Source organism: Astatotilapia calliptera, chromosome 14, assembly GCF_900246225.1.
Source record: "Astatotilapia calliptera chromosome 14, fAstCal1.2, whole genome shotgun sequence".
Classification (NCBI taxonomy): domain Eukaryota; kingdom Metazoa; phylum Chordata; class Actinopteri; order Cichliformes; family Cichlidae; genus Astatotilapia; species Astatotilapia calliptera.
The window spans coordinates 997964-1014843 of NC_039315.1; the positions used below are offsets into that span (position 1 = coordinate 997964).

At 44.1% G+C, this 16880-nt stretch overlaps 1 protein-coding gene across 1 annotated transcript; it reads right to left on the bottom strand.

Moving 5' to 3' along the window:
* Positions 1-6318: 6318 nt before the first annotated feature.
* LOC113036582 (P2Y purinoceptor 14-like) lies at positions 6319-14572 on the bottom strand. The gene is made up of 3 exons (XM_026192996.1): positions 14453-14572; positions 7107-7366; positions 6319-6961 (listed from the first exon to the last, which is right to left on the bottom strand). Exons 1-3 carry the CDS (start codon positions 14570-14572, stop codon positions 6319-6321), a joined length of 1023 nt encoding a protein of 340 aa, XP_026048781.1.
* Between the last annotated feature and the right edge of the window lie 2308 nt (positions 14573-16880).

A 16880-nucleotide genomic window follows, 5' to 3' on the forward strand; every position in this document is an offset into this window, starting at 1 on the left:
CACGCCCCTCCTCCGCCTCTTCATCAAAAACAAACTTGGCAGCGTAAAACAGCCATGAAACAACAGAAGCCACACCATATTCTGCATCCGCGCGCACATTAACACGTGCACAGCTCCCGTTGTGATCTCTCACTGGTCTGACACTGTGCTGCTTCTCCTCTCATTCTCCCCCCTCCCTCCCCTGTTGCTACTTCAGTCATGAAACTGATCAGTGATCAGCTGATCGTCTCTCTTGTTTGTTTATTGCCCACTTTGCGCCAGAAAGAGGAAACCAGCGGATGTCGCGCTAAACAACAGCAGCACGTTTAAGCTCGATCAGCTGTTGTTAGAATGTATTTAATATTAATTTCTAGTATCAGCTGATGTTTGCTGGAGCCACAGCTGTAAAGCTGCTGGTCATGATGTCTGTTTAGATATGTGGTGAGAGGGAAACATGAAGATGAAACCAGGAGATGTCCTTACTGAATCATCAGAGCTGAACAGGTGATGGAGAAACAGGTTTACCTTTCAGGTGACATGAATGAGTTGAAGTTATGAACTGTTTCTGAGAGACAAATAACACCAGGATCCTTTTCTAAGTAGCTGACAGCTGGTAACTGTGCAGGGGCGGGTCTAGCAAAGTGTTGCCAGGGGGCCAGGTAGGGCATTAACAGGGAGAGGGGGGCACAAAGAAATACTTTTCTTTCTTATTCTCATTTAAAATGTCTCGCTTTTATTAATTAATGTTAATGTTTAATTAATTAATTAATTAATTTTTATTAAATAATTATCTGAATCTTACAACCAAAGTTTTTATCTGACGTAAAATGTATAGAAATGATAAATATACCAACAAGACTGTACATCACTGTCACAGCAGCATTTTCATTCAAAGGCTTTGTGGCTTTTCTCCTCTAATGCCTGGTGGGTCGGTCTCTAGTCAAAATGCCCGGGCTGTTTTTTGTCCCAGTCCAGCCCTGGTGTCTGCGTGTGTGTGTGTGTGTGTGTGTGTGTGTGTGTGTGTGTGTGTGTGTCAGGGGTGATTTGATTCATCCCCCTGTGTCAGATTTATTTGGGACAGATACTGAGGGGACTCTGCGCTCACTGCCCTCTGCTGGTGACACCGCTGCACTGCACTCAGGTCAGTCTCCACCTGCTGTGTTTGCGCCTCCCACAAACAGACGGTGTCACTGGGAGTCAGGAAGCAGCCTGAGTGCTGCTGATTAAACAGGAGGAAGAATCTGCAGCTGTTTGACTCTGAGACCAGAAGCTCTAAACTTCCCGTCTCTTAAAGGCTGATCACAGCGAGCTCACACTGATTTGGATATTTACCTCTTTCTTTCTTTCTATTTACATGTTGTCACAAATATATCTTTCACATCATCAAATAAAATACAACATGTGTTTTTTAAGTAATAATTTCACTGAATGACTCCAATGTGAACTCATGTTTTGAAAGCTGAGCTCAGTTTTCACGTCCACACTCAGACGTGACTCCTGCCAGCGAGGCTGGGTCCATCCTCAGCTCGGTTTTTATTAAATAAAACCTTAACTCATTAATTACATTTTACTTTTCCTTCTTTTTTTGCTTGAGAGAAAGTCAGCTTTAATGTCAACACGTGAACAGTGATATCCTCACTTTCCACACGCAGCACAGCTGATGAGAAGAAGCTGACAGCGTGAACGTGATAACGCTCACGCTGTCCTGCTCAGCATGGAAACAGCCACAGTCCTCTCAGCTGTGATTTTTAAATCACACAACGATGACCTCACACTCTGACTAACAATCCCAGTTTGTTCTTGGGAGGAAGATGGCTTTGTGAATATGTAATATCCTCGGTTGAGCGTTACAGCAAGAAAGGAAAACAAACAAACAAACAAAAACACCCAAAAAATAAAAAATAACACAATGAACACAAAGCCAAAGACCAGTCATTGAAGGATTTGAACCAAAGGCAAAAAATAGCATGAACGAAAAAGGGCAGTCATGATTATAAAATAGGGAGGTTTCTTTTTTAACATAGATTAAACTCGTTAAATAAAACAACACGTTTATGAGCTGTCTTGTTATTCAGCGATTTAGCCCAGAGTTTAAACATGTTTATACATGGTTTAGCTTCAAAGTATCTGCAGTTGTGAATAAAAATTTTCCCATGAACAAAACGTCCTAATCAACAGGTCAAAATCTGCATTCTCAGCAAGTCACCGTCAAATGTGGTAACTGGATTCTCCTGAGCTGTAGCCAGCTCCACATGTCAGTCCAGGAGTGCACTGATTCACAGTAGAGAAGTGATCCAGACCTTCAATATCATCTTCACAAAATGTGCAGGCGTTCACATCTAAGTGAAGTTTCCGTCTTAAGAATTCATTGGTTGGATAAACCTCAGTAATGACTTTAAAGTGAACCTCTTTTACTTTAGGGGAAAGAGGAAGTGAGATATACTTTTTTCTTATCGCCTTAACCTCCACGGTCTCAAATTCTTTATATAATTTCTTTTAACCGGATTAGGGCAAATTTCATTTATCAAAATATTCCTGATCACTTTGTTTGTTTGTCACCAAATTCAACGGCAGCTATGCAGAGCTGCCTCAGTCCAGGAGAAATTTTATCATTGATCTCAAAGAGACTGGGATGGCTTTCATCAGGGATTTATATCTCTTAGCAGTACATCAAATTTCTCACAAAACGTCTCATGTTTTAATAAGACCTCATTCTCACTCATAAAATGAGCTACAGCCCAAATCCCTTTAGATCTCCATTCATCCACGTACACAGATTTCCTACACAAACGCATATACCTGTTGTTCCATATAGGGGTACTGTGAGGAGTAAAGTTGTGTTTATAGATTCAGTTCCAGTAGAGAAGCACCTGCTGATATCAGGGAGCAGCTGACTGAAGCCTTTAAAGCCACAGAAACATCAGGAAATGCAGCTCCAAGTCCCAGCTTTGACAAACAGCACAGTGATGTGGACCAGCAGGAACCAGAACCAGATTAAAACCAGTTTGTACGAGTTCCAGATGTGATCACACCTGTTAATAACACAGAAGTGTTGGAGGCGGGGCCTGAATCAATGTCTGCTTCCTGCACCTGTCACTTATTTTTTCCTTTAACAGCAACACTGCTTTTTTACCATCTCTTCATTCATGTTCACGTACTTAAAGCAGAGTATCTGATCCTGGTGTCCATCATCCGTCTGCCCCTCAGAGTTGTATCTGAATTCTGCCTGTTTCAAACCAGACACCATCTTTGTAGTGTTCGACTTCAACAGTCATGTAGATCAGGAGCTCCAGGCCTCAACAGCCGGTGTCTTCCTCTGTTTCTGATCTGAGCGTGTGCAGGATCGCAACATTTATTTATTTCCACCTTCCAGCAGAAAGGAAAACTCATCCATCCGTGCGGTGTGCCTGTTCGGCTGCATCGTGGCAGCAGACATGATGACGACCTGCTGAAGTTTAAACTGAGCAGGATGGAGAAGAACGGTGATTTAAATAACTTGAAGGAGTCTTTCAGAAACTGCTGACCTGCTGGGATTTTCCCACCTACTGGTTATAAGCCTATTCCAGCTGTGAGAGGCAGGCTGAACCTGGACAGGTCGCCAGTTTGTCGCAGGGCTGATCATGACTTCTCTGTACTACAGTGACCTCCATAGTCACCAGATTTCAATCCAGCAGAGCCCCTCTGGGATGTGCTGGAATGGGAGAGTCATGAATACAGCCGACATGTGTGCAGCAACTGTGACGGCATCACGACTAAAGTGTTTGCAGGAACTTCTTAAATTGGTGCCATGAACAGGAGGAAAAGAAGGTCAAACTGGGTGCTGGCAAATTGTACCTAATAAAGTGGCACTGAGTGTCTAATAATGCAATTACAGCGTGTCACCAAGAGGTGGCGCTTTCTTCACTAAACTTTGACTTGTACAGTGTGTTGACAGCATTTCATGCAGAAATATTTTCTTCTGTATTGAAAATGTAAAATAAATGGATGAACATTTTAATAATGGCTTTTTGAGACCCTGAAAGCACTTTACAATTCCACTATTCATTCACTCCCACACTGGTGGAGGCAGCTACAGGTGTAGCCACAGCTGCCCTGGGGCAGACTGACAGAAGCCAGGCTGCCATATCGCACCATCGGCAGTAGGTGAAGCATCTTGCCCAAGGACACAACGACCGAGACCGTCCCAACCGGGGCTCGAACCGGCAACCTTCCGATCACAAGACGAGCTGCCAACTCTTGAGCCACGATCGTTTTGACCTGTAAAACATCAAAACTTTCCCAGCAACCAATAATTAGAATCTAGTTCAATAAATAAATAAGTTCATTAATAATAAGAATAATGTTCCCCATGTTGCGGCTACCCATCCACATCCACTCACCGTCTGGGCTCTATTGAAGCTGCTGTCTCTCTCCCCTCTGTTTCTCCCACTCCTGAGCAACATTTGTGGGAGTGCATGTGTGGCTCCTGCAGCCACTGCTGCATGCTGTGTGCGAGTCACCATTTAGGGCGACCTCAATTCATGGAGCTTTACACACGGTCCCGGAGTGACTTTTGGTTAATGAGGTTTTTGGGAGAAAAACTGGAAAACCTGAGAGCTGTTGGTCTGCTGTGACATTCTGTATTTTTGCTTTGACAAAGCAAGTGTTTTCTTTCTGGTAAGAGTGGGCGGTACCTGCTCCCCTTTACTGTGCTGCCTTTTATGTTGATGTACATTACTCATTTCCTGCTAAAGGGTTTGGTCTCATTGTAGGAAATTACATTAAAAGGTATGTCGAGTCTTATAGTTGTACATAGTCCTGAGGCCATTCTTCAGAGAGCTTCCTGAGCGTGCTCACTGGATCCCAGACCGGTAAAGTGTGAATGGGTGAATGACTGAATGTAGTGTAAAGCGCTTTGGGGTCCTATGGACTAGAAAAGCGCTATACAAATGCAGGCCATTTACCATTTAAAGTAGAGAAGGAGGAAACTTGGCTGACTCCATCTTCGTATTCTAACAGAGGATAAACTTCCCCGGTTAGCCTGTTGGAGCGTGAGGCTGTTCACACGTGCGCACCGCAGCAGGACTCCCACATTCTGAGCCGTCAACAGTCATCGTGATCACAACTTTCCATCTGTGTGAAGGCTGCAGGCAGCTGTGTTGCTGAGCCTGCTGCTTCGAGGCCACTGAGTCCTTAAAAAATTCGTTTTTACTAAGAAGAAAATCCAGCAGCGTGAAAGATGCTAGGATGAGAACGCTGCACGCACGAACACACACTCTCTCTGGCCACACCGACTTATTTCCTGTTTGTTTTCACAGCTAGAGGCAACAAAAAGCAACCACAGAAAACTCAGAGGAGTTGCGTGAGTTTGTGGTAAATAGATGGCACTCTTACACTTGGTTTTAAAAGCCTCTCACTGGGACTAACGTAATCTCACACCATCTCTTTTTGATGCAAAATCACTCACTGAAAACTGTCTCGGCAACATTTCATCCTCCCTGCTGAAGGGAAACTTTAGCCTGATCTATGAATGTGGACCCCAAACTGGATCTGATTGACCTGCACGTTGTTCCTCAGGGTTTTAAACAGGGCTACATTACCTGTCGTCAGTCAGCTGGTTAACTCGAGCTGAACAGAACTGATTTGATCTGAGACTTAATTTGAATGTTCTGGTTTCATAGCTGTCCCTCCTGTCACTATCAGCCACTACAGCGCTGCACTGCATGCTGGGAGTTTGTGGAATTCATCGATCAGTGAAAATCTCTGACACGAGGGCCTTTAAATGCTTCAAGACTGGAACGAATCCAATCACTCCTCACACACACACACACACACACACACACACACACACACACACACACACACACACACACACACACACACACTTCCACTCTGACCTATTTCCTGTTTGTTCTCACAGTCTCAGCACAGACGTGCCACAACTAAGACAAAAGACGCAGCGCACACAGAGCTGTGTGCAAACAGAGGGTTTAATATGTACAGTGCTGCTGTGTGAACACAAAGTGAACGAAGAAGCAGCAGCTCAGGATTACTGGAGGGAGGATTCGGTCCACACGTGACCTTATGAACTTTAAATGTTTTCTAAAAGCAAAACAAAATGAAATAAAACTATAAACTACCATTTAGAAAACCTGCAGGTATTATATTATAAAAAGCAAAAGCAATAAGGACATAATCTCCTTTCATGTATCCTTTAAAATAAAACATCCTCTTGGTTCTTTTGAAAGTTTGAATCAGTCTTTCAGACACTGGTCGCTGGCACCACGTCGAGTGTTTGAGGTTAAAAACAAAGAGCAAATCTGAGTGTGTTATAACAGGCTGTTTCTTCACAGTTCACTGTTAGGCTCGTTGCTGCTGCTCAGCTGCCTCCTCGCTGCTCTCGCTTTCCTTGTTCATTTGTCGGATGTCAGGCCGTTTCCTTCTGGACAGCGTGCTCCGCCTCACCTGGGCCCGAAAAGCCTTAGAAAGGAAAAAGTAAACGAGCGGATCCAGACAGATGTTGAGAACTGACACTATTGTCGTCGCTTCCTTCAGGTTGTATAGCACCTGCTCCACAGAGCAGTTCCACTGAAAAGTATAGAGGAGCCGAACCAGGTGATACGGGACGAAGCAAACACAGAAGATGCTGACCAGCACTAAAATGTTCCTGCGAGACTTCACTAACTTTCTGGAGCCCGAGGAGGCCAGCTGCCTCTGCTGTGCCTGCAACACCCTGCGGGAGGTGCTGTGGTAGAAGAAGACCAGGGATATGAGGACCAACATAAAGATGATGATTGCACTGACGTGGACTATTGTATCCAGCAGGCTGACCTGGAAATCACAGTGGGTGGAGTTAGAGGTCAGATTCTGGGCGATGACAAAGAGGATGATGTAAACGATCGCAGGGATCAGGAGGAATACCCAGGTGACCCCGGAGATGATGTGGGCGGCTCGTACCGTCTGTAGGACGTGAGTTCCTGAAGGATGAACAATTCTCAGATACCTGAAGATATGCAATAAAGAATTTCAATAAGCGGTCACAGTGATGCTTGTTGTAAGATGCAGAAGACGTGCATTGGTGTTTACGGCCATTAATCTGGTGACAGAACCGCCGAGACCACAGTCTGATGTCACTAAAGGTTTACTACCTGTTGGCAGCGATGTACCCCATGAAGAGGATGCTGGCGTACATGTTGAGGAAGAGTGCAGAAGCCCCGATGCTGCAGTAGAGCACATGGATGGTGACAGACGCGCTGGCGTAGTTGGTGATGCGGATGGGTAGGCTGAGACAGAGCAGGAAGTCAGCGGCCGTCAGGTTCCTCAGGTAGACCGTCAGGCTGCTGGATACCCGACGATGAGCTCGGCAGAAGTAAAACTTCATGGTGAAGCTGTTGAGAAGTAAACCCACCTGAGGAGGAGAGAGACCAGGCTCAGGACGAGAGTTTGGTACCCTTACACCATTCATCCACAGAAAAATGAAGATCTCTGACTGAGTTTGATCTGCTGGTCAACGTGCCATCTCTGACTAGGCCGGAGGACATGAAGCACACTGCCCACTCGTGTGGGACTTGGTTTGTTAACGCCTTTGTTAGCACCCGGCTGGATTACTGTAATGCACTTTATATTGGGGTCAGTGCATTATATATTACTCATCTACAGAGGGAGCAAAATGCAGCAGCTCATCTTTTAACAGGCACTCAAAAGTTTGAGCACATTTCCCCTGTTTTAGCTTCACGTCACTGGCTGCCCATTTCTTTTAGGATTCATTTTAAAATTCTTTTATTTACTTTTAAAGCTCTCCGTGGCCTCACCCCATCGTATCTCTCTGAGCTGCTACAGCCTCATACACCCACCTGCTCTCTCAGGTCAGCTGATCAGTGCTCCTGCATGTACCCAGGACTGGGCGTAAACTTCGTGATCGTGCTTTTGCTGTAGCAGCTCCAAACTGTGGAACCAGCTTCCTTTAGAGATCAGACAGGCCAGTTCTTTACCTGTTTTTAAGTCACTCTTGAAAACCCGCCTCTTTACCCTGACCTTTGACACCACGTGAGATGTTGGTTTTTATTTTTATTTCAGTTGTTTTTAGGTGATTCAATGCTGTTTTATCTTGTTTTTGTTTTAATATAGGGCTGTTTTAATTTTATGTTTTATGTGTTTTATTTATTTATTTTGCTGTTTTCTGTTATTCTATTGTTTTAACTTTAGTCCGAGTGTAAAACAGGTGGAGTGTGCTTTCACCTTGGTGCGGCCTTTAGCCATGTCTGTAGCTGCTGTATCAGACGAGTTTGTGAATAAAATTGTTTACCAGTTATTCCTCACATGCCAGTAAGCAGCTAAGACCAGAACAACGAGCTGACCCCTGTTTGAGGGAAATTATAGCTCAGCTTGAGACTGGGGACACTGGTTTCACCCACCATTAGGAAGATGATATTCACTTGCTAATCAGGTAATTCGGTCATCTTGAGCTATACAATCAAATATTCCGCCGGTCAGTGACCCAGTGTTTTCTGTATTATTATTGTTATTGTTATTCTATGATTCCTTCGTTGTTCTGATTTCCGATTTTGTATTCTAGTTCTGAGGTTTAGTTCTGTGCCCAGTCAGCTTCCTAGAATTCAAAGTGTGTCACAGCTCAGGAAAAAAAAAGCAGCGAAATGAGCGCTGCTTTTCAGTCTGGTTACTACCGTTTATGTCAGAACCGATACCGGTACCCATCCCTAGTGAGGTTATAGTCCGAAAAATACGGCATACGGGTTTTGTAAAGTGATTTGTTTCGGGGCAGGAGGCTGGGAGACTTCGCGGTCTGGGATAGAGCACGCAGTTTCACACACTCTTCATTTTGCACTTTATGGCGCTGTTGTAAATAGTGAAAATACTAGTTGTGCTAGCTGCACGGCGTCAACACATTAAAAAGCTAACCGCTAACACGTTGATGCCGTGCAGCCCCACACACGGGACGATCCATACAGTTATGGCGTTAACGTCATTTTAGTGACAGTAACGCTGACAGCACTAAAATAGTAATCTCCAGATGTTTTCTTTTTGCCGAGCAGCTCCTCTTTGATAGCTGCGTGTCCAGGGTAAACCTCCGCCTGCCCCACTCCTCCTTTACAGGTGAAAATAGAGCAACAGGACCGCTGAGTCTTTGACTTTATTTCTTTTCTGCTGTGTTTTACTTGCATCTATTTGAAAGACTGAGTGTAAACACAAAAAAAATATTTTATGTGCTGGAATGTGCAGAAAATAGGTTTAAATGTAAAAAAATGTCTTCCAGTCAGTGAATGTTGCAGATAATTAAATGTTTGCTTGATGCATAAAGTTAAAAGATTAAAACTAATAAAACGAGTTTTAAAAAGAGACTTTTCCATTTGATTACATTTTGTATGATGGATTATGCAGAAAAAGTAGAATTGGGCTGAAAGATCTATCACTTTATGTGAGAGGATTTTTATGAAATCAAGTATAATCAAGTGTGCCTTATAATCGAGTGTTCATATATTTTCACATAACCAAGTTTATTGTTAAAGAGAACATAATGCATTCCTTACTTTAGTGTCTGAGATGTTTGACAAGTATGTATTCTTTAACCCAGTGTGTGTGATGTCAGATAAGTGTGATATACTTCTATGTTTTTATTCTTAGTTTGTGTGCAGAGGTCAGATAAGCTTAGGTAATGTCTGGCCTTTTCCCTTTCGGTTAAAAGAGGAAGTACTATGTAACCCATTTTGCCTTATAAATAAAGCAACCAGCCTGCGCTGAGTGTGTGTGATTTTGCTGAGAGGCACACACCCATGCGCATGTCTTAATACTCTCTGAGTCGGTCTGCAGTGTCTTATTTCTCTTACTTGTGAACAAATGTCTTAACCCCTGACACTTTATCACCTACTCAGGTTGTAAATCGTGTTTTTAAAAAGTAACTAAGTAACTAAGTAATTAATTACTTATGAAAATAAGTAATCAGTAAAGTAACGGGATTACTTTTTGGGGAAGTAATCAGTAATTAGTTACTGATTACTTTTTTCAAGTAACTTGACCAACACTGGTTGTAACACAGATGTGTCTGCAGTGTGCCCGCCCATGCTCGCTGCTCCTGCCGCTCCTGAAGTCTTTTGTGTTACACTTGGATCTAAGACTAAGGACTGTGACAGTAACTAACCCTAACCCCTAACCCTATCCTTGAAAGAGTAGTTGTCAAACAGCTAACAGATCATCTGCAGAGGTTTATTTGAAGAGTTTCAGTCAGGTTTCAGAGCTCATCACAGCACAGAAACAGCTTTAGTGAAGGTTACAAATGATCTTCTTATGGCCTCTGACAGTGGACTCATCTCTGTGCTTGTCCTGCTAGACCTCAGTGCAGCGTTCGATACTGTCGACCATAATATCCTATTAGAGCGATTAGAACATGCTGTAGGTATTACAGGTACTGCACTGCAGTGGTTTGTATCATATCTATCTAATAGACTCCAGTTTGTGCATGTAAATGGAGAGTCCTCTTCACACACTGAGGTTAATTATGGAGTTCCACAGGGTTCAGTGCTAGGACCAATTCTGTTTACATTATACATGCTTCCCTTAGGCAGCATCATTAGAAGACATAGCATACATTTACACTGCTATGCAGATGACACCCAGCTCTATCTGTCCATGAAGCCAGATAACACACACCAATGAGTTAAACTGCAGGAATGTCTTAAAGACATAAAGACCTGGATGGCCGCTAACTTTCTGCTTCTTAATTCAGATCAAACTGAGGTTATTGTACTCGGCCCTGAAGAGCCTAGAAATATGGTATCTAACCAGATTCTTACTCTGGATGGCATTACCTTGGCCTCCAGTAACACTGTGAGGAACCTTGGAGTCATTTTTGACCAGGACATGTCCTTCAACGCACATATTAAACAAATATGTAAGACTGCGTTCTTCCATTTGTGCAACATCTCTAAAGTTAGAAACATCCTGTCTCAGAGTGACGCTGAAAAACTAGTTCATGCATTTATTACTTCCAGGCTGGACGACTGTAATTCATTATTATCAGGATGTCCTAAAAACTCCCTGAAAAGCCTTCAGCTGATCCAAAATGCTGCAGCAAGAGTCCTGACAGGGACTAGAAAGAGAGCATATTTCTCCTGTTTTGGCTTCCTGTTAAATCCACAATTCAAAATCCTGCTCCTCACATACAAGGTCTTAAATAATCAGGCCCCATCTTATCTTAATGACCTTGTAGTACCATATCACCCTATTAGAGCACTTCGCTCTCGCTCTGCAGGCCTACTTGTTGTTCCTAGAGTATTTAAAAGTAGAATGGGAGGCAGAGCCTTCAGTTTTCAGGCCCCTCTTCTGTGGAACCAGCTTCCAGTTTGGATTCAGGAGACAGACAATATCTCTACTTTCAAGATTAGGCTTCAAACTTTCCTTTTTGCTAAAGCATATAGTTAGGGCTGGACCAGGTGACCCTGAATCCTCCCTTAGTTATGCTGCATCTGATCAAATCTGATCACGCCGCCATCTTCCTCATGCCAAAATACAAACAAAGGCTGAAACAGGAAGTTCCGGTTCAGAGGAAGGTCGCGCGCTGGACGGACCAATTGGTGGCCGCGTTACAGGACGCACTCGATGACGCAGACTGGGGCATGTTCAGAAACAGCTCCGACGATGACGTCAACGTGTTTACGGAAGCGGTTGTGGGATTCATCGGGAAACTAGCGGATGATACCGTGGAGACAAAGACTATCACAACGTTTCCCAACCAGAAGCCGTGGGTGGATAAAACCATCCGCGACGCTCTGAGATCCCGCACCGCTGCCTACAACACGGGACTCATGACGGGGGACATGGACCCGTACAAAGCCGCGTCATATAACGTGCGGAGGGCGGTGAAAGAGGCGAAGCAGCGCTACGGGAGGAAACTAGAGTCACAACTCCAACAGAGGGACTCTAGGAGCCTGTGGCGGGGACTAAGGACAATAACGGACTATAAAGCACCAACAACCGGTATGACGAACGCGGCCGTGACTCTGGCAGACGAGCTGAACACTTTCTATGCTCGCTTCGAGGCTGCAGCTAAGGACTCCAACAATGCTAGTGTTAGCGGCGCTAACGGCTGCAGACAGGAAGATACTGCCAGCACCGGAAACGTGCTCGTCATCTCCGAGCATGAAGTAAGGAGAGCCTTCAAGAGAGTGAACACCAGGAAAGCAGCAGGACCAGACGGCATCCCAGGTCGTATCCTAAGAGACTGCGCATACCAGCTAGCTCCTGTGTTCACTGAGATATTCAACATCTCTTTATCTCAGTCGGTCATCCCCACATGCTTCAAAGAGTCCATCATTGTTCCTGTCCCGAAGAAACCCCACCCTGCTTCTCTCAATGACTATCGCCCTGTAGCCCTCACCTCAGTAGTGATGAAGTGCTTTGAACGCCTGGTCAGAGACTTCATCATTTCTTCACTACCAGACACACTGGACCCACTACAGTTCGCTTACCGTCCAAATCGTTCCACAGACGATGCCATCTCTCATCTCCTCCACACATCACTCACTCACTTGGACACTAGAAGGGGGAATTATGTTAAAATGCTCTTCATAGACTACAGCTCTGCATTTAATACCATAATTCCCTCCACACTCACCACCAAGCTGGAGCATCTGGGACTCAGCTCATCTATGTGTCAGTGGATCTCCAACTTCCTAACTGGCAGACCACAGGCAGTAAGGATGGGCGGACATGTCTCAGCCTCCACCACTCTCAGCACTGGAGCCCCCCAGGGGTGTGTTCTGAGCCCCCTGCTGTACTCTTTGTACACATATGACTGTGTGGCCACTACCAGCTCCACCACCATCATCAAGTTTGCTGACGACACCGTCGTGGTGGGCCTGATCTCTGATAACAACGAGACGGCCTACCTGAAGGAGATTAGGAATCTGGAGAACTGGTGCCAGAGGAACAACCTCCTTCTAAACGTCAGTAAGACAAAGGAGCTGATAGTGGACTTCAGCACTAAGCAGGAGAGGAACTACCAGACCCCCGTCATCAACGAGTGCCCAGTGGAGAGAGTGGACAGCTTCAAATACCTCGGAGTTCACATCACGCAGGACCTGTCATGGTCCTGTCACATCAACACCGTGGTGAAAAAGGCCCGACAGCGTCTCTACCACCTCAGACGCTTGAGAGACTTCCAACTGCCCTCCAAGGTGCTCAGGAACTTTTACTCGTGCACCATAGAGAGCATCCTGGCGGGAAACATCTTAACCTGGTTCGGGAACAGTACCATGCAGGACAGACGAGCTCTACAGAGGGTTGTGCGGTCAGCTGAGCGCACCATCCGCTCCGAGCTCCCTGACCTGCACTCAATCTACAGCAGGCGGTGCCGGACCAAGGCCAGGAAGATGGTGAAGGACCTCAGCCATCCCAACAACAGACTGTTCTCTCTGCTGAGGTCAGGAAAGCGATTCCGCTCCCTGAAGACCAACACAGAGAGACTGAGGAGGAGCTTCTTCCCGCAGGCGATACGGTCTCTCAATCACACCACCACACAGTACTGACCCACACATACAGTTCTTACACACACACTGGACTTTCTGGACATTGGTTTTGCACAACACTGGTCACTATATTCTTCATTTCCGGTTAATACTTGTACAGCTGCTGTTATTGTGTATATATTTATTTATATTTCTTCATACATTCTTATATAGTTCTATATTGTGTATTTTGTTGTACAGTTATTTTATTTTCAACTTTAATTTATATATTTTATCTTATTCTTCCCAGTTAAATTTACCCTTCATTCTAATTTGTGTTGTACAGTTATTTCATTTTTAACCTTAATTTATATTTTATTCCTTCCTAGTTAAATTTACCCTTTTTAATTTTTCATATTTATTTCCTATCTTATTCATAGCCTTTTCCTTTTTTGTTTTCTTTAGGTCACGAGCAGTTGTCCAAGCATTTCACTACATATCGTACTGTGTATGACTGTGTACGTGACAAATAAAATTTGAATTTGAATTTGAATTTGCAATAGACTTAGGCTGCCGGGGATTCCCATGATGCATTGAGTTTTTCCTTTCCAGTCACCTTTCTCACTCACTATGTATTAACAGACCTCTCTGCATTGAATCACATCTGTTATTAACCTCTGTCTCTCTTCCACAGCATGTCTTTATCCTGTCTTCCTTCTCTCACCCCAACCAATCACAGCAGATGGCCCCACCCCTCCCTGAGCCTGGTTCTGCTGGAGGTTTCTTCCTGTTAAAAGGGAGTTTTTCCTTCCCACTGTCGCCAAAGTGCTGCTCATAGGGGGTCATATGATTGTTGGGTTTTTCTCTGTATCTATGAAGCGCCTTGAGGCGACTTTTGTTGTGATTTGGCGCTATATAAATAAAATTGAATTGAATTGACACCTTTTTGCTGAAATTTGAAGAAATTTCTAAAATGTAAATGACCTTAAGTAGTTGTTGAGAGCAATACGCTGATCTGAGTCACTGAAACTCACCAGAAACACCAAACTAAGGATGGGTATGAAGAAGAGATGGGACACGGTGGTGACTGGATTACAGCTTTCTGTCTCATTGGAAAAGGAAGAGCTGTTGTTGAATGAGGTCACTCCACTCATCTTTCTCTGGGTTTGGACAGAGATCATCCACATTAATATTCTTTATTATAATTATATAATAATTAAAAAATCATTTTGACAAAGAGGAGAGTGATTACTATTAATATTAGCTGCACATTTAAAGGAGCTGCTGACTTTCAAGTATCGCATTGAAGAAAACGATGTTAAAAGCTTGATCGTTAGCACAGTGCACTGACACCAACCCAGCTGAACAGCTGCCATCTCTATGCTGAACATTCAAATATGGAAAAGCATGTTTTTCTGCAACAAACACACACAGACACACTCACCCTCAACTCTCCTCGATGTCTAACGTGTACCACACTACTTCCTCTCTGCTCTTACACAGAAAGAAGAACTGCTGATAACCACGGATGTGGTTGGCGTGACGATAAAGAGCCGCGTTATTGGTCAGATAAACCACAACACACTCAAAGGACGCTTTAGGCCACGGGCCGAACACGATAAACATTTACTGAACCGACCAAAACTAAACGTTCTTCTAACATCACTATAAATCGAAGCAGTCGGGAGTAGGAGTCTGAGAGATTTCAAACGCCGTCTTTTTGTCTGGACTCACGTTCATCATGCAGCTCTTGGCTCCTCTGCCACAATGAAACTGTCACGGCTGTGGTGACGTCAGCTTCCTCTTCAACCCTCGAGTTTAGCTCCACGTGTAAGACACACAGGTTTCAGTCAGCATGTAATAAACCTGCCGCTGGGTCCGAAAGGCTCTGTTTTCAGAATCAACTTGTCTCGTGGCCATCGCTAACGGCTCGTTCTGACTTGAAATTAAGGTTGAATACATGAATAGAGGCGACACTAAACTGACGTCATCGACGTGGAAATGATGACGGGTGGCCTGTCGTTTGGTAAGGCAGCTAAGGATCTCAGGGGTCCGGGCCGGATGTGGCCCGCAGGCCTTGAGCTCGACACCTACCTAACAATCTTCTACATTTTCTGCGCCACTAACTGAATGCATGTAAACTGAGCTCATTCATGGGATCTTGCCCGAGGCATGCTGGAGGAGGACCCAGGGATCAAACTACCAACCTTCCCATTAGTAGATGACCTGCTCTGCAGTCACCCCGATGCGCAGTCCTTTTCTTTCCGCTCTTTCCTGTGGGATGTTGTTAATTCTGCTAGTTAAAGTAACTAGTCTGATCCAATAAGACCTCAGCTGCTCACCTGAAACATTAAATGTTTTATTACTTATTTGGCAGCTGCTGCTGAGCTGATTTGGCACTTATGGACACAAACGTCACAGAAAGAGTTGATTAAACATACAGAGAGACGGCGACTAAACAAGGTTTTAGTTTTATTCGTTTCTTCAGTTATTGTGAAACACATCACTTTCAGTTGTCTAAAGGTAACTTTGTCAGGAGCTCGCTCTGAGAAAACCCTGATGAGGATGCGTCACAGTGCTGGAGGTACGGTGGGGCCTCCTGGATTCTGCACACCTGGAAGTAACAAACTCACCTGCTGGCTGTTACCTGAAGCCTTTCAGTCACCGTCTCATCGAGTTTATTGTAAATAAACGTTCTGAACTTTTTCTCCAAGTCTTCATATTGAACTTGATCTGTACCCAGTGTTATGACAGGAGAAATGACTAAACGCGTGTTAGTTTCTCTGATCTTTAAAAACACCTGTTTTTGTTACTGTGGTTATTTTTGTATTAAGGGAAACAAAAAAAGTGTCAAAACCTTTTATGAAGAAACAATAATAATATGAAGACACCTTGAATGTCACAAGAGAGGAAGCCGTGCTCTCTTTTTCTGGCCTTTCTTTTCCTGCCCACAGCTTTAATCAGATTTCTTCTTTTTTTTTTATTGCTCGCTGTTCTCATGTGGAAACACTGTAAGAGGAACTAAAGGAGATGAGCTGATGTGCCCCATCTAAGGGTGTGACTTCTGATTCAGACTCCATTTACAGATGTGCATAGGTAACTGGATTTACCGATGTCATGGTTTTTGTGGTTTTTGTGGTTACAGGGTCTATGTTAAGGCTTTGATGTTGTTTTAACCAAATCCAGAGTTGTGTTTTCATTTGTGACTGTCTTTGTCACATTATGATGTATTAAGGTAAAGATCTGAATACAAATCTTAGTTTTTAACCTTTTATATGGTGTCCAAATGTTGCAACATGTAGAGTAAAAGTCAGACACACACAGGTTATGTGTGACAGAGACGGGAAGGCTGATCGACGTCAGTTCAATCACACTATGTCCTCGCTGATCTAAGTGGGGACAGGATTCATCGTTGTAACAGCTAAACGTTGAGATGTGTACTCAAGTTGTAAAATGTGTTGA